At 39.2% G+C, this 22265-nt stretch overlaps 2 protein-coding genes across 2 annotated transcripts in view; one reads left to right on the forward strand and one right to left on the reverse strand.

Moving 5' to 3' along the window:
• Window positions 1-529: 529 nt before the first annotated feature.
• On the forward strand, window positions 530-8835 carry LOC113647614 (transmembrane protein 125). The gene is made up of 3 exons (XM_027154409.2): window positions 530-928; window positions 3930-4290; window positions 6980-8835. Exon 3 carries the CDS (start codon window positions 7041-7043, stop codon window positions 7713-7715), a length of 675 nt encoding a protein of 224 aa, XP_027010210.1. The 5' UTR covers window positions 530-928; window positions 3930-4290; window positions 6980-7040; the 3' UTR covers window positions 7716-8835.
• A 3704-nt stretch (window positions 8836-12539) lies between these two features.
• Window positions 12540-22265, reverse strand: part of ap1m3 (adaptor related protein complex 1 subunit mu 3) — a 29583-nt gene continuing 19857 nt past the window's right edge. Inside the window, exons 7-12 of the mRNA XM_027154482.2 lie at window positions 19447-19589; window positions 19283-19354; window positions 18317-18475; window positions 14765-14890; window positions 13416-13491; window positions 12540-12855 (exon numbers count right to left, since the gene is read on the reverse strand). Coding sequence (XP_027010283.2) covers window positions 12833-12855; window positions 13416-13491; window positions 14765-14890; window positions 18317-18475; window positions 19283-19354; window positions 19447-19589 — 599 coding nt within the window. The 3' untranslated portion in view covers window positions 12540-12832. The remainder of the gene's footprint in view (window positions 12856-13415; window positions 13492-14764; window positions 14891-18316; window positions 18476-19282; window positions 19355-19446; window positions 19590-22265) is intronic.

Genomic DNA, 22265 nt, shown 5'->3' on the forward strand with positions numbered 1-22265 from the left:
ATAAATGGATAGATGGATGGATTAATGGGTGGATAGATAAATGGATGAATGGATGGATGGATGAATGACCGCTATGGTTGGTAACGGGACTTAATTTTTCCAGCCACTGGGTGTCGTCATTTGCATTTAAAAACTAAAACTAATAATAAAATTATATATATATATATATATATATATATATATATATATATATATATATATATATATATATATATATATATATATATATATGCTTGTTTTAATACCAAGATACACCAAATGTTTAGTAATAGCTTATTTTCCTTGGAAAAATAAAAAAATATATATTTTCTAATTATATTAAATCATAAATTATATATATATATATTTTTTTTTTTTTCCCCACAAGTTTTCCAAGGAACAGTAAGCTATTAGTAAACATTTGGTGTATCCTTGGTATAAAAACAAGCAGAGGGGATTTCATACTTCCTCAGTCTACAATGTTGGCGATTTTGAACCAGGAAAATACCTGCGCTATTCGAGTTAGCTTTGGAGTCGACTCATGAATCCTGGATACCTGAAATAGGAATCGACTCTCTGTTTGAAACGATATCTAGGCACTTCTAGGGTGCGGTATATAAGGATTTTTTATTTTTTTTATTTTTTTATAAACCTGTACCTACCTTTGGACCCGGACTTCAGATCCCGAGAGAGAGAGAGAGAGAGAGAGAGAGAGAGAGAGAGAGAGAGAGAGAGAGAGAGAGAGAGAGAGAATGAATCACCTGCCTCATTTCCCCCATAGAGAGCGACAGGATCCAGTTCAGTCTGTTGACGCAGGGAGAAGTTGCTGATATTCCTTCTCAGGGCTGTCCGGCTTTTAATCCATGGTGGTGTAAAGAAGCCGGTTTGAACAGGGACTGAGGGATTGTGGGATTAAGGAGCAGAAATGAAGGCTACCTCTTTATCACAGGTAAGAACCGACTACTGTATTGACTCAGGATATAGGAACCGTTCACCTTGGAGCGAGTCTGTAGGATAAAACAAACAAACCAAGTTCTGTCTAAGCTCAATGAAAGGGCTATTAAAAACACGGAAACGTGCACCAACAGCTTAATAAAGTTGTCGGGTATAACGAGTGAGACTTGTGTAAAGATCTTTTACATGTTTGTTTATATTTATTTTGTTTAAATACTATATTAAACTGGAGATGTTTGCTGTGATAGTGTTGTGTATGGTGTTGTTCATGTTGGAGAAGCAGGAAACAGTTCTGAACACAAGCCATGAAGAGAGAAAACAACAACAACAAAATTTCACCCCTTGACCAACATTATTGACCATAAAAAATGCACGAGATGCTTGTTTCGTAACAAATATGTGAACAGGTTGTAGCTATTAACTTCAGAAATATTATCCAATATAAATCATATTATATGATTATGGGGAAAATGTGCATGAACCCTAGAGATGCGCATATATTTATATATTGAATGATATATAATTTTTTAAGATTATACTTTACAGATGCACGATATCCTTAAGAAATTGCTTAAAAACAAACCTTTTGGGTTTTGATATTTTTCCCACTTTTAATAATCATCTATTTATGTCCATTTGTCCCATGAAAGATGCTACTGAACATCGATTTGTTCCTAAATGTGCAGCTTCTTATGCTAAATTAATTTATTCAAGTTTTAGGCTTTTACGAGTCCACGATATTTATAAAAAAAAGATGTCTTTAAAAACAATATCTTCACTATAGCTGAAATCTAGATGTTCGGTTAAAAATATCGAAGTCTTCCGTTCTATCGTTTTACATTAAACGTTACTTGATGTATTTTAAAAAAATAGTTCACAGTATTTTGTAATAAAAGGTATCTTTCACCAATGAAATGTGGATATAATGTACCTTTAAAGGTGAGATATCTTTATAGTGCACCCATGTTAATCATGCACACTAAAGGTACAAAACACTTCAGGGTGTCACTCCAGCAAAGGTAAAGTTTAGAAGCCTAGTTCTCTGAGAGTCAATATGATTTATTGCTTTTTTAGGAATATGAACAAAATATGTGAACGCTTAGTTTAGCACTGGAAAAAAAACAAACCCAAGTCAGCTATTCAGAGCCTTCGCTTTCTAAATTCATAGACAGCAGTGCAGCACAAACCTGACGTTCAGATATGGCAGACATGACATGGCAGATATCGAGCTGCTGAGATTCTAGAAAGTTATGTGTGTGTGTGTGTGTGTGTGAGAGAGAGAGAGAGAGAGAGAGAGAGAGAGAGAGAGAGAGAGAGAGAGGGATAAGGTGTGCACAGTTGTCCAACCTGACCTAATAACCATCATGGAGGTCAGAATGGAGCATGGTGCAAGGTGGAAAGCCGGAACCCTGTCGTCCTCAGATTCAGGTCATGATTCCTTGGTGTTTTCACACATGGCTTGGAGGATAGCTGGAGGTTTGCATAGCGTTTGAGGGAATGAAGATGAATGGGGCAGAAAGGTGAAGCAGTTTTCTTTGGGTCAGCATTGTAGAGCCGAGCGGATGTGCATGCTAATCTGTGATTTAATTAGTTCTAAAATATTGCTGCTGTGCTCAATAACAAGAGTTTTAAACCCTGGACAAACTACGGAGCTTTACACTAAAGAGCTAAAGCTGCTGTAAACCAGTTGAAATGAAATACAATTGTTGCTGCAACACAAAGAAAACAAAACGCTCCTCACTCCTGTGAGTTCACCGTGTATTCTATAGATCTGTAAAGAAAAAATATCTATATCAAAATTTTCTTTGCTTCTAAGAACACACACATTGAGCCCTGAAGTGAGATGCTGCTATCCATCTTTGTTCTGTTTCTTTTCTGCTGAAACAAAACGGACCAGCAATAGTTTGGACGACCGAGGAACAGAGACAAAAAAAAGTGGTGACACAAAAAGCTGCCGAGGTGAGACAGTGCTAAACAACAGTAACCTTTGGTTAGACCGCAGGGTAATAAAAGTAGAGATTGTTGAAAGGAGAGCAGCAAGCGAGAGAAAGCAGAAAAAAAAGGGAGGAGAACCACCTTTGATTTTCCATCACATTAATCTGGCCAGCCAGCAAAACGCCAATAGTTCAACTGAGAGGGAGTTAGTGAGGCAGGGGTAAGAGAGCATGGAAAAGAGGAATAAAGACAGATTAAGGCAGGAATTCGGGGAGATATGTATTAGGTTTAGCTGTGCATAGTGAAGGTTTTACTCGCTCCTCCTCATGCCTTGTAGTTTGCAGAGCTGTGTGTGCAGGCTGATAAACGTGTTGCATTATAGAGCACAGGCTGTGTATTAAGAAGCACAGATTTATCAGAGATGGTCTTTCCTGTTCAAGAGCTATTATGATCACCACTTTTTTAGATTGCAGGTACTCTTTTTTTTATATAGGAAATGTTGGATAAAGGTGAGAGAAGCCAATGGCTTTTGGGTTTTTTCCATGTAAATATGACTGAGATAAAAGCTCAGATAAAAACAAAACAGGACAATTTCATAAAATAAAAGTGCAAGCACAAAGAGATTGTATAACTCAGCTGGTAAAAGTGACCGTCACTTTATGGTTAAATGTATCGAGAGTAATAAAGATGCCTGCTACAATCACTGCTCATTGATTTTTTGTTGGAACTGTGCTATATAAAACTATGAGTTTGTTTGTTTTGCTATAATCTGTATTATTCACATAACTAGCTTATTTGCTCGCCCTAATTTATTACTCTATAATAGCTACCAGTTAATGCTAGCTTGTAGATAATTAGGTTCCCGGGCAAATAAAACCTAGAATTTGTTCACCCTTGCTAAAGGTTTTATCAAATAACTCTTAAGGATTTCCAAATGAGATAATGCATTACTTTAACACTTTAACACTAATACGAATCGCACTAAACAAGCTGCAAAATCGAGTAAACTGACGATATTTTCCAGCTCGAAATATCAATGTCTGTTCTTTTTCTCTCTTCAGGACAGTGAGAAGTTAACCTTATCCAGGCTTAGACAAAGACACAGAGTTTCACTTCACTGGTAGTGTCCTGCAGCCAGCCTGGGGAGAAACAAGGCATCGGCTGTTGCACGCTGACCAAAGCCAAGAAAAAAGTGTGCTTTGTGAATGCTTGCTATTCAGACACATCTCCTGTAGCCCTCCGGAGCCTGACACCAAAGGATACAGCTTCACTCTGGATCAGACTGTGAACCCAGAGGGCCTTGACAACTGGCATGATCCGGCAATCTGGAAGGTTGGAGCCCTGTTCGCTTTATTCAGAGCTTTATACAGTATGAACTGTTCGGGAAACCAAGAGGATATTTAATCAAGGTGGAACGCACAGGTAAATCCTAACAGATAAATCACAAGAATTGCTTGCAAGCACATGATTATTCACCCCTTGACCACATTCTGTGTGTTTTACATAGATATATACATAAAAACATAAAACACAATGCCGTAACATGAAGCATTGGTTATAGGGACAAGGTCCTGCACCCCTTACCCTTATGTAGGGAAAACAGTAAAGCAAAAAGTAAAGTAAAGTAAAACAGTGAACTTTACTACAACAGACGTTTTCATAAAGTATAAACAGTATAAGTTAACACACACACCGAGTGAGTGAGAGAGAGAGAGAGAGAGAGAGAGAGAGAGAGAGAGAGAGGAAATACTTTACATCTACAGATTGTGATGCAGTACAATATGTACGTATTAGTAGTAGTATTTATTCGAACCATGTACGTGGGTCGTCAGGGTATTCATCCCCGTCGCCTTCTGCGTTTTCCACGCAAGATGCAATAAATCAGTGATCTGTGAGATAAACCACAATCTAAGAGACAAAACAGACAAGTGAGGCTAGTTAACAACGAGACAAAGCGCATATGCTGTCTGCAGTCCTCCAGTGCATTGAAACTTCACAAAATATAATTTTTAAAATAATATATAATATATTTATGCTTGTAAATCATATAGTTTAATAAATGTGTTTTGTGCGCTTCCAAAAAAAAAAATAAAAAATCCGCCTGTATACACCACCTGTGGGGATGTTGCTGATCATCTGAAGCCTGAAGGTCATGAGTTCGAATCCCGGGTCCAGCAAGGTGCCACTGCTGTGCCCATGAGCCCTTCATTCTCAACCCTCAATTGCTCAGTTGTGTAAATTGAAACAAATAAAAAAAAAAGTAAGTCACCAGATAAGGGTGTCTGCTAAACTTCCTATAGCTATGGGTCCAAGGCTTATGGGATATGTCACTTTCAGCTTTGCACATTATGAGATCATGTTGTTTACTGAAACAGATAAAGCTCCGTCAGATCGGATGGAATCCACTTTGTGACAACAACGGTCAGGTTTTGACAGCTTTGCTTGTAGTATTTGGCTCCTTCCATGCTGCCTTCAACTGCTGATAAAAAATAATCCCCAGAACACGAAGCTACCACCACCATGCTTTATTCTGGGGATCAATACTGCTCTCAGCTGGATGAGCAGTGCCAAGGTTTAAAAAGTTCAATTTTATAGAGCACCTTTTTCCCCCCCAAGTTGTGTCTCAAATACAGAATTTAGTAATGCACATTGTGTCTAGGCTAATTAGCTTCTAAGAACTGTTGATCTCGAACAATCTCTTGGGCCGTCCGGGAACAGGTGCCATTATGTTGCGATTAAGTGGTACTTTAATTAAAAACAGGCCAACTCCATTCCTTTATTTCACTTCCATGCAATGGCAGTAAATACTCAAAGGCTTTCCAAGTGTATTTTTCCATCCTAGTCACTGGAAAACACTCACTTACATGCAACTCTCCACAGCAACAAGGCTTGACTATTAAAATCAATTTTATCAGCAATATTATTTATATATATATATTTTTTTTTTCAAGGATGAATTCTCTTGCACTTTAGCAGTGTATTTTATCATCGATGCTTAATTCGCTAATGTGCTTTATTTGTAAATACAGCAAACTATTTCAAAGCTGTTTGCACACTGGTGACAGAAGTCTATGGAGACTTAATTAACAGCATCACACATGCTCTCCTTGAACCACACGGTGATTTCAAGCACTCGCAAAAGAAAAACAATTATAGCAAACAGGACAAATAAGCCACGAGGTTCTCGCATTTAGCGCGTGCTGGAGTATTTTCCTTCCTTTCTGTTTATAGATCTGCCGTGTGCCGTAGCTTCTTTATTTTTGAGACTAGAGGTGATATTCTGGCAGAAAGCTGACTGCTGACTACTCCACTAAAGCTGCTGACAGGATTTTAATGAAAAGCTGTCAGTGCCACAAGCTCGCTTTGAGGTTCACAGAGACCAAAGGGACATGCTGTTGATGGACAAATTAACATAGCATGGGGAATTTCTCCCTATCATATACACTCTTCGTCTCATTTTCACTCTAATAATAATAATGATAATAATAATAATAATAATAATAGGAGTGTCTATGTTTCTCTACATTAAAAAACTATAATAGAAATTATTCTGCTTATGAACTTCTTTGTTTCCCTCATTTTGTTTTAATACTACTCATTAGCAAACTATCATATCATAACTAGCCACTTCTTAGTTAGTTAGTTGCCAACACAGAACTGGGCAGAATGTTGTAGGTTTCTCTTTGTGGGCTAGCTAAATTAGTTCAATTTAGGATTTGTTCGCCACTGATATTGCGCATCAGGTACCTTCAAAATAGTATGTTTATTATAAATGCTCTGTGCCAGCCCTGAACCCCAGTTCAGCCTTTAACCCTGCTGTCATGACGCGAGAATAAAAGCGGACCCAAACGCAGGATGGCAAAAATAACAGGGTTTAATAACGAGGCACGAGGCAACGCGGCACAGTTAAATACAAAAAGACAATGAGACACGATTAGGAACAGGTGTGAAGACAGGGAGGGGCAGACGAAGGCAGGGCAGACACGTGACGAGGAACGTAAACAAAAGGCACATGGCCAACAGTCCAACAGTTTTGAACTCTCTGATTTGTATGTCGTTTTCGATATAAAGTATGAGTGAACTATCACAGTCTCTTCTTGCTCCATGGCAGGTGTTGCTCTCGTCCCCTTCCCGGGCATCGGTGGTATTGCTGTCTTCTCATTACAAGCAACATGTCGGAGCTAGACGACTTCCCACCTCCTCCTCCTCGAGGCCTCAACCAAGCCGATCCGTCCCGTATTCAGCAGGACATCCTGGAGGAGCAGGTGGAGCTGTGGTGGTTCAACGAACCACGGAAGTCTCTGTTGTGTTACATCGCCTCCGTGGCCTTGGTGGTGGGCTGCGGCGTGGGTGGCGTCGGATTGCTGTCCAGCACGACCAGTCTGTCAAGCGAGTGGCGTCTGGGTGCGGGTACGGCACTGTGCATGCTGGCGTTAGCCGTGGTGCTCAAGCAGCTGCTCAGCTCAGCCGTGCAGGACATGAACTGTGTGCGCAGCCGGCAGCGCATAGACATTCTAAAAAGCGGAGGCTTGTCTGACGTGCTGGTGGTGCTCCTCACTGGACTTTCCTTGCTTATCTGTGGAGCTGTGCTGCTCAACGTGGCTCTGGGGTACCACATGCCCAAACCGGGCCAGGCTCTCAATGATATGTTTATATCAGGAGTGGTGCTGTTGGCAGGTGGAGGGTTCACTGTGGTGGCTGTCACCGTTTACTCAATTGTGGTTTTCCTTTTGGCAAGGATAAGACCAGAGCGGAGATTGAGAGACAGAATTCTGGGAATTTTCACTGTATCCGGGCAGATGCGTTCCCGACGGGAGACAGCGTCAAGCCTGGCACAACTCATATAACTGTGGAATTCTATATATCATATATATACTGTATGTATATATATATATATATAGGTTGAACAAAAGTAAAGATTCTATAAAGAATCCGAGTGGTTATATGTTTAAATCTTTATTTTCCTCCAGAAGTAGACCTACACTCCAGAAGAGAAACAGCCACTGGAGAATATTTTGCACAGGTTGATTGATGAATGTATAAAACTACAGCAATGATGGTACAAAATACATACTGTATTATTATCTGCCTTTTATTGTGTGTACACATACTGGTCTCACTGTGCTCTGAGGGGTGACATGGTCGAGACCACGTTTACGGCTCTTCCTCCCGGCCCCGAAGCTCTTTTTATCATTCTGCACCGTCGGTTTTTACGCAGATCTACGAAATAATGAATTCCTTTTTAGATAAAACATGTTGGCTCCTCACAGCACAACCGTCGCCTTCCGAACATGTTAATGAGCTTCACCAAACATCAATTCACCATCTGTGGGGAATCGACTGTGCGTCCTTCACACCTTTATTTATGTGGGCGAATAGGCGTGTCCCAAACGGAGCTCCATCTGGACCTTGCTTGTCAGAGCTGTTTAATGTGTGTCAGAACGTCTCACAGCCGTGGCAGTTTGCATGTTTGTGATTTCATACCGTGACCTCTCGGAAGCTCGGCGAGAGCGGCCCGCACTCTGGATCAAATAACGCCAGCTCTCCACCCAAAAAAAAAAGAGCCGAAGACACCGATTGCGTCAGATTGTATTTTAAATGACAGCTGTTTATTATTATCGCTCAGCACTTTTATCGACTCTCGAGTCATTTAATATTACAGAAAGCACATTTATAATCCTCAAACTTTATCACATACCGTAACTCTCGATCGATGCCGGAGGGCTGAATAAAAAGTGTTCTGAATCAAGATTGAGTGTGTATGAGCAAAAAAAAAAAATGAAATAATTAATTAATAAAAGATTTTTATTGTAAAGTCCAGAATGTAATATGTAATTAGAATGTCATTGTACCAGATGGATTCATTTAGAGGGTTTAAGTGTGAATTAAAACTCACCAAAAAAATTTTTTTATTTGAAAACGAATAAAGAAATAAACAAATAAATAAATAAAATAATCAAATATGAAGAATTGTTAGTATCATTATTAATATGATATACAGTGTTGAATGTTTAGGAATTATTCAAATTATTATTTTTTTTTTTTTTTGATTCGATAAAATGTTTTGGTTAAAATAGAATTTCTCTGTAATTGAAGACCTATACTTGAATTACAATATATTTATTTTATCTATTAATTAATCTATTATAATTTTATTTTTATTATTTATCATATATATAATATATATTATATATATTTTATTATAATAAATTATAATTTTATAATTAAAATTTTATTTAATATATATTATATAATAGATAAAATAAATTAAAATGATAAAATTATAATTTTATCATTTTTATTTTATTTTATCTATTATATTGACACCTTAGTCATTTCCTGCAACTAATGTAATTAATAAATAACTACTACATATTTGATTTTATTGCATTTTACCCATTAATTTATTTACATTTTTATAATCAAGAGAACACAAGGATATAATGTGAAAATGCACAATGAAATTGAAGCTCGTGAAATGGACCTGCATGATTTTATCTATATGGTCCACATGATTGGCTGCGAGTGTAATTTCCTGTTTTTAAATTCAATTTATTATTATTCTTAGATCACGTGCTGCATCTTCCATACAAGTCATTGTGAATGGGTTGCTAATACAGAAATGCTAACAAATTCAAAAGAGTGCATTAATATAAATCTGTGATTTGAATTACATACAGAACTACTGTCCAATCAGAATCGAGAATTCAATAGCAGTGTGGTATAATACGGGTTAGTAGTAGTAGACACAGTGGTGGCTCAAGCGGTTAAGGCTCTGGGTTGTTGATTGGTGGATTAGGATTTAACCCCCAGCTCTGCCAAGCTGCCACTGTTGGGCCCTTGAGCAAGGCCCTTAACCTTCACTGCTCCAGGGACGCTGTATGATGACTGACCCTGCACTCTGACCCCAACCAAAGTTGGGATATGTGAAGAAAAAAATTAACTATGCTCTAATGTATATGTGACAAAATAAAGGCTTCTGTCTATCTAGTACAGTTTAACTTTATCTCAGCCTCAGATAGCTAATGTTGTTAATATTCAGTGGGTCATGTGACCTTTGTTTTATGATCGGATTCGTGCTCGAGCTCTATTGGCTAAGGATGTCCGGTAGTTATCGGTTATTATGATGCTAAATATATAATTAATTGATTCATCTTTTTTTACTGCTTATTGGAACTTCTCAGGTCACGCCAAGGCAGGATACACCCTGGACGGAGTGCCAACCCATCGCAGGGCACACACACACTTTCATTCACTCACACTACGGACAATTTTCCAGAGATGCCAATCAACCTACCATGCATGTCTTTGGACCGGGGGAGGAAACCGGAGTACCCGGAGGAAACCCCCGAGGAGGCACGGGGAAACCATGCAAACTCCACACACAAGGCGGAGGCGGGAATCGAACCCCGACCCTGGAGGTGTGAGGCGAACGTGCTAACCACTAAGCCACCGTGCAACAACTAGAGTTCTTATATTAGTCGTTTCAGTGGAGGTTTAAAAGCGGCAATAGACACAACTCTTTTAAACAAAAGTACATCAAGTCCATGTTCAAAACTGATGACAATGTCTTTCTCATGTCACATTTCACAGTCAGGCGTAATGGCTCTTATGAAAGTAGACACTCAGGGCTTTAAGAATTTGTAGTGCTTCATAAGTATTTCTGTTTTTTAACAAGCCGACTAAGAGCAATATATTTGTTGAAAAGCAAACAAAGGTTTCCGTTTTCAAAGTAAATGTCGATATCAACATTTTTGAGATGCCCCAAGTGCTTGTTCATAAGCTTATAACATTTGAAGGTGTTCTTTTCAACTGCTGAAATTCAGTGTAAGGTTACCAACAGAGGAAAAACACACGTCTCTCACTGAAAACCGACAGAGTTCTGACTCATTTTTAGATCAGACATGTAATGATAAAACAATCTATTCGTTTATACTGATTTAAAATGTCCGATAATTCGATTTAGAATTTTACCAGACAGCCGTTCTAGTGGTAAAGCTTTATGATCATTTCAGTCCATTTATCTCACATCTCACTGCTTTGCCCAAGTTCAGATCTGTAAACAAGGGACCTAAAGTTAATTGAATATAAATTAGCAAGTAACAGCTTTTACATTAACAGCTAAGTTACTAATGTACTAATGTATTAAAGTAGGCAGCAACACTCACTAACACAGCAGCTAGAAAATATATGATATACACTTGCATTGTGTAATTATTCCAACCAGGAGCGAATCATCTCGTGCATAAAGTTGTCAGATTTTGTTCTTTCTTATAGTTAAAAAAAAAAGGAAATATTTGATTTACAGCATTATCAGTATGGATTAGATGAATACTTGACGCCTGTAGACGACCGACGACAAACTGATAGTGCTTTCCTTCTGGTTCCTTCGATCCTACGTTTATCAGCTTGTATAAGGTGACATTGGGTCAAGAACTAAAGGTTTACTGTTCAAAGGTCCACCAGAAGAGCAGGCCTCTTTTTCTTCCTTCACTGTGTATAACCTCTTATCAATAAATAAGAACCGAGTGAGTCCATGAACAACCGGTATATCGTCCTTTGTATGTCATGGATCTCTAGTGAGAAAAATCATATATAATTTATGTTATATGTATATCTTAGTGTATGTAATACGTATTCAGCCTCATCTGCAGAAGTGGAGTGTAATATTCCACATACACACCAGCCTTGCTGATACAGTACAGTAAGTATGTACTGAGTGCTGAATATGAAGAATTACCGATTTCTCTGCAATAAGGTTTTCAGGGACACTGGCAGAAAGTATATGATTAATCATATCTCAAGATTTAGATATGCTCTGATATTCTTTTTTACTGTTGTATAATTCAATTGCATCTGAACTAACACGGTTTGTAGTTATATAACAAAAAAAAAGTATGCGGCTCCACGACTCAAGTTTCCTGGATAAACTTTCGTTCTTATACTGTAACACCTGACAAAGCAGAACGTCTGCCTGTCACCTGTGTGAGTGTGTGTGTAGGTGTGTGTGTGTGTGTGTGTGTGTCGGTTGTGAGGAACAGATAGCAATATACAATATACACATGAGACTTGGGAGGTTACAAGGACATTTGGTCCTCACAGGCAGTTATGTTGTTCCAAATGAGATTGTAAATAGAAGCAAAAGGATTTGTGTGTTTTCACAAAGCACAAAGAATGTTTGTATATGTTTCATGTGTGTTCCTGTATGTACATGTATGTATATTTGTGTGTGTGTGTGTGTGTGTGTGTGTGTGTGTATGTCTGTCTATTTTCATGTGTATTGCATCATGTATTTTTTATGTGTATCTCTGTGTATTTTTTATCCATCTTGTGCATTGCTTCTGTGTGTGTGTGTGTGTGTGTGTGTGTGTGTGTGTGTGTGTGTGTGTGTGTGTGTGTGTGTGTGTTTAAGTAGGAACTAAACCCTCCAGGCTGCAGTTCTAGTGCAGTGAATATATAGAGTTACACCACCAACAGCCTTATTAATGATTGATTTCATGCACACGGTATTTATTTCATCGCTCAGTAATGTTCTGTAGAAAAGCAATAATAACTGACATCATCCTGTATCTGTGGTCATGGATGATATATTTAATACAGTATCCAAAAAATTCAGTTCTCAAACTGATCAATGTAACTGTTCGAGACATAAAAAATCAACTTCACGCAGGAACCGTAACAGACAACATTTATTAACAAAGTAAATATAAAATAAACTGTCCAAATCCATATGAGACTAATATCAGTTGGACTACTTTGTTAGTTTAGAGTTCATAACACAATTTAACACACTGGCATACCTGAGCAAAGGCACAAACACGCACACACAGATTGTAATAGAAATAGGCCGTATCTGCTTGAATGTTGTGTGAGAACAATACCACAGTGACTTGGCCTCTCTTCCTCAGAGAAGCGGCAGACAGAAGGTCAGCACTTCCTGTGTTAACCACTCTGAAAAGTCCCTTCAGTTTGTCCGTAGCTGATAATCTGCCAAATAAGATCACGTGAATTGTCAACAACGCTAATAAATGATATCCCTATGTGTAAATGTGATCTGTGAAAAATTCTAAATTCTAATAAATAACTGAAGAGAGAGGAAAGTGTCACGTGTCTGAGTGTGTGTGAGGGTGTCGCTGTCCTCTGGTGTCGCTCCTGCAAATGCTGAAAACTGATCTCTGCACTCAGTGAGTGATGGTGTCTCACATATAAGATTTGAAGACGAACAGAGATATTTCTATATGCCATATGAGTGTGTGTGTGTGAGAAGAGAGAGAGAATGATAGAGACAGAAAGTGAGCGTGGCTTACCTTTATTCTCTCTGCTTTCAGAAATAGAAAGTTCTAAATTTGGTGTGTGTGTGTGTGTATGTGAGAGAGAGAGAGTGAGAGAGAGAGAGAGAGAGAGAGAGAGAGAGAGAGAGAGAGAGAGAGAGAGAGAGAATGAAAGAGTGTGTGAAGGTGTCTCACCTTCACTCTCTCTGCTTTCAGACAGAGACAGTTCTAAGTTCTGTATGTTTGTCTGTGTGTGTGTGTGTGTGTTTGGCTAACCTCCACTCTGTGTAATATATCGCACCCATGGTAATGCCTGATAGCCGCTCTTCTCAATGATCTTTAGGTATCGGACCTAAAGACATGAAACACATGGTTAAAGACACACCTAGACACTTAGAGGTTTATAAACACACCCAATCCTCAATGTTCTGACTCTCCATATCCAGATTCCTGACACTTACTTTTTATCCAACCTGTAAACTGAGCATAAAATATGAGACTCTCCTGTATCTGGATTCTGGCTGAAAAGCAACAAAAGCCATACTGCAAAATTAAAATGTCTGCGCAATCCATTTATAATAAACACGTACTGCCCAAGTTGATAGGATTATAATTCATCTTTTTATTAATATTTTGATGTTCTAAACTGTTTAGACTATCTTTTATGGTTTTGTAATGCATTGCAACTTATCTTACTTATCTTATTATTATTTCTAATAATTATAATAGGCTTCTAGAAATAGAAATGGACATTGTTGATTCTGTGAGGTTTTGCGTGTATAAATATAGGTTTAAAATAAATGCCACTGAATTAAATGAGTTTTTGGAGATTAAAGTGTTTATAACATTCATTCATTCATTTTCTACCGCTTATCCGAACTACCTCGGGTCACTCAGGCGTCATCGGGCATCGAGGCAGGATACACCCTGGACGGAGTGCCAACCCATCGCAGGGCGCACACACACTCTCATTCACTCACACACTCAGGACAATATTCCAGAGATGCCAATCAACCTACCATGCATGTCTTTGGACCGGGGGAGGAAACCGGAGTACCCGGAGGAAACCCCCGAGGCACGGGGAGAACATGCAAACTCCACACACACAAGGTGGAGGCGGGAATCGAACCCCCAACCCTGGAGGTGTGAGGTGAACGTGCTAACCCCTAAGCCACCATGCCCCCCTATTTGTAACATAGTGTAAATTTTCAGGGCAATCATTCAATCATTATCAAAATGTGTAGTAACACAGCCAGGCAAAAACAGACCAGGATAATCCACACTAACAAATGAGCAACCTGGCAAGGGTCTGAACCAGGAAACATAACCAGAATCAAAAAATTAAAAAAACAAAGGCTTGGGCTTAACAAACTAAACGCACGATACTTCAGGATTTCAAACGATAAGACACAAAGACACGAGAGAATATTCTGTAAATAGACAAATAATTATGGGCCGAACAGAGAACGATCGGGATGTACGATACGTCAACGATAGGATGGAGCAGAGACGAGAAGAGAATCGCAACAGATGTAAACAAAACAAAACAAAAGGGAGCACTGGGCAGTACACAACCTGCAGAGAGAGCGAAAGTATGACGATGAAGATTAGAAAGTGAAACTCACCTGAATACCGGACACTGTGAAATAAGGGATCTCAAACTTCACTGTGATTGGCCTCCTCGCCTCTCGTTCATCGCTCTCTACGCTCGGCAGCCCAAAATGAGCTCTCATTAGGTACTCCTTCCCTCCCTGCATACACACACACACACACACACTTTTTGTCCACATCCACTGAAGACGAGGGTGAAAAGGCCTACAGAGAGTAATGATTCTGTAGCAGACTGCAGTAAATAAATTTGAGTGCAGGGTAACTATGATAACGGGGCAGTTAAGGAGCTCAAATGGTTAAGGATCTGGGTTTAAGGTCCAGCGCCGCCAAACAGCCGCTGCTGGGCCCTTGAGCAAGAACATACAAGATGCTGTATCATGGCTAAACCTGTGCTCTATGTGATGTAAAGTTTTCCTTTTTTCTTTTTTTTTTTATATTTTTGCTATATGTATACATGACAAACATAGGAAATGAAAGCGAATGCTTCGTTATGAATCTTTATCTATGTATATGAACAGGAAGCTAGAGTCAGTCCCATGCTTGCTTGTTGAAACCTTGAATTTGCCTTGTAACCATGACAACCTGGGAGAAATATTTAAATGTCACTTAAACGCCACTAATTTGTCACAATTAGTGTTTTAAAAGCTTTTGGCACTTTTATGCACTTAAAAAAAAAACTACATATTTTTGTACTCTTTTTTGTTTGTTTGTTTGTTTGATCATTCTTCAGCTATCTACAGTCATAAAACTTTACTATTTCCCCATACTTTTTATAAGATGAGAGGCTGACGTGCTTAAGGTTATACTGTATATCTATGCGACTTTAATGACATGACACGAGTCAGGTTGCATGAATAGTGTCTTCCCTACACAACTGGAAAATAATATTGCCATTACATTCCCCACTGTGACAACATCCTCCTTTTTTTCCACTCTGGCTGCTACGAATACTACACCAAAGCTCGGTTCTTAACAAGCTTCCGTACATGGTTGCATCATCGCTCTTCTGTATTCTCACAGTTCGTCCCTGCAGTGTAATAAAGATGTGACACTTTAATATGAGTAACTCATTGCTCCACTCTATACTAAGACACTAACTAACAGGTGCCTGCTTGTTCCCCTGCGCATCATTCTTCACAGCTTTTAAAGGCTATCTGTCAGCGTCTGACGAAAACCATATGTCTGAAGTGTTTAATGCTAATCAGGCAAGCATTTGCATGGCTTTCGCGCCTCCGTCAGGACTGGCACTGGTTAAAAAAATGACAAACGCCAAATGTCCACATTTTGAGACATTTCAACTTAACACAGATTAAAACCATTATCATTCCATTCATATGTCATATTATAAGGAAACAAGAAGTGTTTCACTATAACAGTCCACATTACAATGCTAATATAAGTGTGGGGTGGTTTTCCCCGGCCTGCTGCTGCTGGGACACGTTTGTACTGTCCTGCTGCTAGTGGGACATTTCTTCCCTGTCCTGATGTTACCCAAACAGTTTTTCCTGCTTTTTGCACACAACCTGTTTGTATTGTTTTTATTCATACTCACAACCACGTTCAGCTCTTTCTCAGTATAGTGTTGCATAGTTTTAACACAAGTCTGTAACAGGAGCATCTCTAGCGTAACAACAAGTGTAACACACCGTTTGTAAACACTACAAAACCAGTGATGAATGTGCAGTTATTTAGGATGGGGCCTGTGGCACAGTACACAGTAATATAAACCTTTATGAAACAAAGAACATGGCAGCTTTCCAGCTCACACCTTCAGCATTAATTTCTTAAGGAAAGAGAGTTAGAATATCACATGTATATATGTGGAACAAATTAGCCATTACACCGGTTGCACTTTCGCCAAAAAAACACACTTCTGCTACAGATTTACGCTAAACCACATTTTACCCTGCGACATATATATAGTTAGTGTGCGGTGTCCGTTATGTAACTGTACACTTGTTTTACACTGTGGTGCATTTGCAGTTATAGTCTTGTACTGTATATATATGTAGTGCAACATTATGTTCAAAGATAGACAAGTTATACAAAAGAATGACAGTAAAATCCGTTTGACTTGATTAAAATGAAAAGAAACTAACAAACTGTGGTGTGTATGTATTTCTTTACTGCAGTTGTTTTTAATTATTTTGCTGCATTAATCTTTATAACCAAGTTATGTAAAAAGTTCACTATAAAGTTGTTCCACAGTATGTGTCAGGACTAGAGGTCTTCACGGGTCCACTTAGATCCGAAAACCCGAGGTCCGACCCGAGACCCGAGCGGGTTCGGGTCTAAAAGTTTCACGTGTGCCTCGGACATGGGTCGGGTATAATAATAGCCGCATCGGGTCTCGGGAAATTTAAAATAAATGTGTTTTTACGGGACGGACCCAAGAAGACCCGAACTGATGTATCTCGTGTGTGTGCATCGACTCAAGTCCTTTTACAACCGCTCCTCTGTTTGCCAAGACCGCTTGCGACATCGTGTGATTGGCGGTAAGCTGATTTTCGTTGAAACAGACCTGTTAATCAATTTTGAATCCAATCTGTAGCGGTTAGAGTTACGCAACATTCGGGTGCAGTCGGGTTAAAAAAAAAAATTGCCGTCGGATCGGGTCGGACTCGGGTCTAATTTTTTCGGGTTTGTCTCGGGTCGGGTCTTTATTAAAAAAAAAAAATTATGCACGTCGGGTTCGGGTAAAAAGTGCTTTGGGTCACTTTTGGTCGGGTACATTTTTTTAGACCCGAGAAGACCTCTAAGTCAGGACTCAGCCCGGACTTTGGCCACGTGCATGTGTTTATGTTCTTCATCACGTGTCTGCTCCTCCCGTTTCCACACACCTGTTTCCCATTGTGATTACCTTGTCTATTTAAGTGTGCCATGTTGCCTTGTGCAGTGCGGAATCTACTGTTGTTTTGTCCTGTCTCTAGTCCGTGTCATGTTTAGTGTTCTTTTGTTATTTCGCCATCCTGCATTGGGGTCCGTTTTTATCCCACGTTCGTGACAGTATGCCCTTTTATATCTTTCTATCTATCTATCCATCCATCCATCCATCCATCCATCCATCCATCCATCCATCTATCTATCTAAGGTTAGCCGTTGCTAATTCTTACTCATCTCCGTTATCGCACAAAGCTCCCGGTCTCTTCTGGAGACGGCTGAGGAATTTCCTCCAAGAAACACGAAGCCAACCTTTTCAAACAGATAAAACCTCATGCAGTAGCTGAGCACTTCTGGAGGTGAGCAACACCTGCTTTATTCTGTATACATGAGGTCGGTGTCATTCAGGTTGAACGGGTGCGAGATGAAGATCAGCCTTCCAGATGAGAATACAAGACCAGGGCTCTCTTGCTTGAGCCTCTTTTGGGATTCTGGCTAAAATCCCAGCTTTTAAAAGTATGTTTATATTCCAGCGTTTCCAGATTTTATATTCTAGTCATTTTGTTCAGAATAGAAAGACAAAGATGAGTAGATATGAATACAATGTTAATGTGTACATGGCCTGAGTGAATAATAAACAAGTATTAAATACAATCATTTGGTTATGAGTTAAAACTGTCACTCACTGGGAAGGATTTGATGGTCCACTCCACAGCACTCTTCTCAGGGACCCACTTGGCCTGGCCTGTGCTGGTCTTAAATTTGGGTGAGTCAGCGTCACTAGGCACGGGCACCAGGATAACCACGTTGTTGGCAGTGGAGCGGCTTTTAAACTGGCTACGGGCCTAGAGGACACCGAACACCACGCTGAAGTAAACATAGAACAGCTACAACACCAGCACAGCTTAACATAATATTATTAGATTTAAGATCAGCAATAGAAAGCTGAATAAACTAGAAATACAGTCAAATCAAATCATTTTTTATTGCCATTTTAACCATAAATAGCTGGTGCAGTACATAGTGAAATGAAACAATGTTCGTCCAGGACGTTGGTGCTACATAAAAACATGGAACTAAGGACTACAATCACACAGTTCCACATAAAGTGCACGTGTACAAACTAGGTGTTTATGTTAATGAATAATGTTATATTCATGTATATAATGCTAATGTTTTGTTTTAGCTTTGTCGCTTCAGAGTAAAACAAAGAAGGCAAATTCGTATCTGTCTTGGCAGTAAATGTACTTTCCCAGGTAAAGTAAAGGTCCAAAAGACAAAAGTACCCTTGAGGGTTCAACCTTACTGACAAGCATCTGTTTCTTAAAAGGTACAGTTACAATCCTGAGACTTGGATAAAACAAATTGATGTATTGTAAGAGAAGAAAAGAGAGAAGAGAGCAGTGTGTGTGTGTGTGTGTGTGTGTGTGTGTGTTTGTGTTTGTTTGTGTGTGTATGTGTGTGTATTTGTGTATGTGTGTGTTTGTTTGTTTGTGTGTGTTTGTGTCTGTTTGTGTTTGTTTGTGTACTTGTGTGTGTGTTTGTGTGTGGTGTGTGTGTGTGTGTGTGTGTTTATGTGTTTATGTGTGTGTGTGTGTGTGTGTGTGTGTGTGTGTGTGTGTGTGTGTGTGTGTGTGTGTATACACTAGTACCTTAACTTTGATCTCTACTCGACTATGGGAAAACCTTTCAATCACACTTTCAATCCATATGAGTGGCTTCACCTGTAGCAAACACATTAAGGGTAAAATGAGCATGGAGCATACGTAAATAAAGCATGTGATAAAGTTATATAGAGCTTGATGCAGTTGCTCACGGTCGTATTGAGGCGGTAAGACATGAGCTCACTGTCTCCATCAGGAGGAATGAAGGAGATGGTTCGTTCGTTCTCAAAGCGAGAGAGCCGCACACACTGATGAAACTTCACGTCCTCTAACTCCACAGACTTGCTCTTCTCCCCTGTGGGTGTGAAATCACACATGCACAAAGACATTAAGCAAAAAAAAAAACCACACAATACAGAGTACTAAAAAGTACATAATTAGCTTCTGAAATAACTGAACATCACATGACCATAAATTAATATAATAAAGCAATGATGAACATTGAACAATTAAATACTACAATCCTGAGCAGAAACTATAGAGTCTTATACATTCGTTATTTCTATTCTAAGAGCCTGGTGCAGTTCATAAATCGATGTAGGTTTTTTCTCTTTGTGTTTTTTTATTTATCTCTTTATTCTTGTATTGTTCTTTTTTCATTTCTCTCTCTTCTGTTTAATTTCTTTCTTTAAAAGCTTTCTTTTAAATGTGCTAGGTATATAGAGGTGACTTGACTACTATTATAGAAAGACACAATTTGCAGCACTCACAATTCTTGATACTTGTACCCAGAAAAGCGTACATGATGCCCCTTTTCCACCGAGGCAGTTTGAGTGCTTTTTCGGAGCCAGAGCCCTAATTTAGAACCAGTTCTTTCTGTTTCGACAGCCAAAGCACCGGCTCTGAACAGGAAAAGTGGTTCTTTAGTAGCACCAAAACGTTGCTGGTCTAGACTTAAGAACCACTTGCGTTACGGGCTGTGGGTGGGAATGGGGCGGGGCTACTGTTAGCACCTTTGATAATATACCTTAAGTATACTAATGTTTAATACACTTTTACTTTACCACAATATAATCACTTATCAGCACACATGATAGTAGGTAGCTACATGCTAAGGCTAACTTTTTTCTGTGTTAATGATAAAATAATGTTATGTACTTTCTCGGTAACAACCTCCGTTTATACAAATTACAAGGAGCTGCACGTGCACGTTTTATTCGCCGCGTTTGGATGTTAATGTAGGTTCACAAAGCCATGAGCATGCCATTGTTGATGTGTTTGTGTTTGCCGCTGCTGCGCTAAAGTTGCTGGGACACGTGACACTTATACAGTGACGTCAGACTCGGCTCTGTGATGGCTCTCTTTGAACCAGCACCAGCACTAGCTCTGAAACAGTACCAGGTTCTTTTTGGTGGAAAAGGGGCATTAGATATCCCAATATCCCAATTGTGGAGCATCTGAAGCTGACACTATTATAAAATCCCTAATTTTCTAAATTGGGATGTGTGGGAAATAAAGAACTCACTATACTGTAATGTACACTGCTGAGCCAAAACATTATGATCGACTGGCTAAAGTGCTGATTGTCTTTTGTCTGTGTGCCATTGAAACAGTTATGACAAGGAAAAGACCTCTGAAAGACTGCACAAAGGCTTCTATCAGAAGGAACAGATAATATACATAATTCTTTCCTTAGTGGAAAAAAAATATCCTGGTGCCAATACACATCTACCTGTGCATGTGGTGTAAAGAAAACAGGACTCATCAGCCCAGGCTAAATTATACCATCCCTCCAAGCTCCGGTTCTGACGCTTGCATGCTTATTGTAGGCCCTTTCGAAGGTGGATAAGTGTTAACATGGGCACTGTGACTGAGCTACAAGGTGCGATACACTGTGTGTTGTGACACGTTCCTCATATAACAGTCATTCCAATCTTCACACATGTCTTCTGCCCATATGGACGAGATGAGATTTGAGAGCCAAAATCCTTGTCACTGGTTCATCCGTCCTCAGTCCACCGATACCACAGACGCCACAGCTGACAGCACCCACAAGATTTGCAGTTTCAGAGATGGCTATAAAGATCAAAGTCAATCAGGTCTTCTTCGACTATGAGAACTGACTGTTCCCTTACAATCCAATCTCGCAGACCTTGACATGCACCACTGTTATGGAGATGTTATTCTCTTCATCTGTGAGTAGACATAATAGTTTATCTCCTGCCAGCAATTTTCTCGATCCACTTAGTGATGATGGCAGGATATTGAAGAAATATCATACAGGCAAGTTTTATAGCTTTTACAACAGCTTGATCAACCTAAAATCTATGCCTCGCACTGCTGACTCGATATCAAGCCGGATACAAACAAACTTAATAAGACCATTTTTACATGCCGAGTAAGTTCAGAAAAAAAAAAAAACATTCAGATCCTGCAAGAATGGTATATGCTCCTGAGTCTCCGTAAAACAATGTATAGACTTATAAGAGATCGTAAGTGGTACGAGCGATTTTACATACGGACTAGAATGTAGAGAAGTATTCATAAAATGGTGTTTCATTTGAATGCCTTAGAGTAAACCAAAGCAAATCCATAACTGCAGAAAAATATGACCAGCCATTCAATCAGGATGAAAGAAACAGCAAATTAGTAAAGAATGATTGTTCAATCCTGAGCAGAAGAATGTTTCCTTGTGAGTTTCCTTGTACTAAAAACAAACAGCTATTCCGAACGGCTGCTCTACTGTAAATTTGCCAAAGGTGTGACTAAGTGTATGAAAGGTCACCCGGTCGGCATGTATTCCTGCTTCATCCATTGCGTTCCTTGGATGGTATCTCAATACTTAAGGCATTAGGCTTTTGAATAGAAGGTCATAAGTTTAAATCCAAGCATTTGTGGTCAGGTACTGCTGGGTTAGCGAGCAGAGCCTTTAACTTTTAAATGTACAGTTATATCCTGTTTTAATTGTAAGTTGCTTTGGATGAAAGCAGCAGCCAAATGAAGTAAATGAAAAATTCAGTAATGACCGTGA

This window comes from Tachysurus fulvidraco, chromosome 5 (genome assembly GCF_022655615.1).
Source record: "Tachysurus fulvidraco isolate hzauxx_2018 chromosome 5, HZAU_PFXX_2.0, whole genome shotgun sequence".
NCBI classification, from domain to species: Eukaryota; Metazoa; Chordata; class Actinopteri; order Siluriformes; family Bagridae; genus Tachysurus; species Tachysurus fulvidraco.

Coding starts and splice junctions, on each gene's coding strand:
- LOC113647614 (XM_027154409.2), top strand. CDS start 7,041: ATGTCGGAGCTAGACGACTTCCCACCTCCTCCTCCTCGAGGCCTCAAC.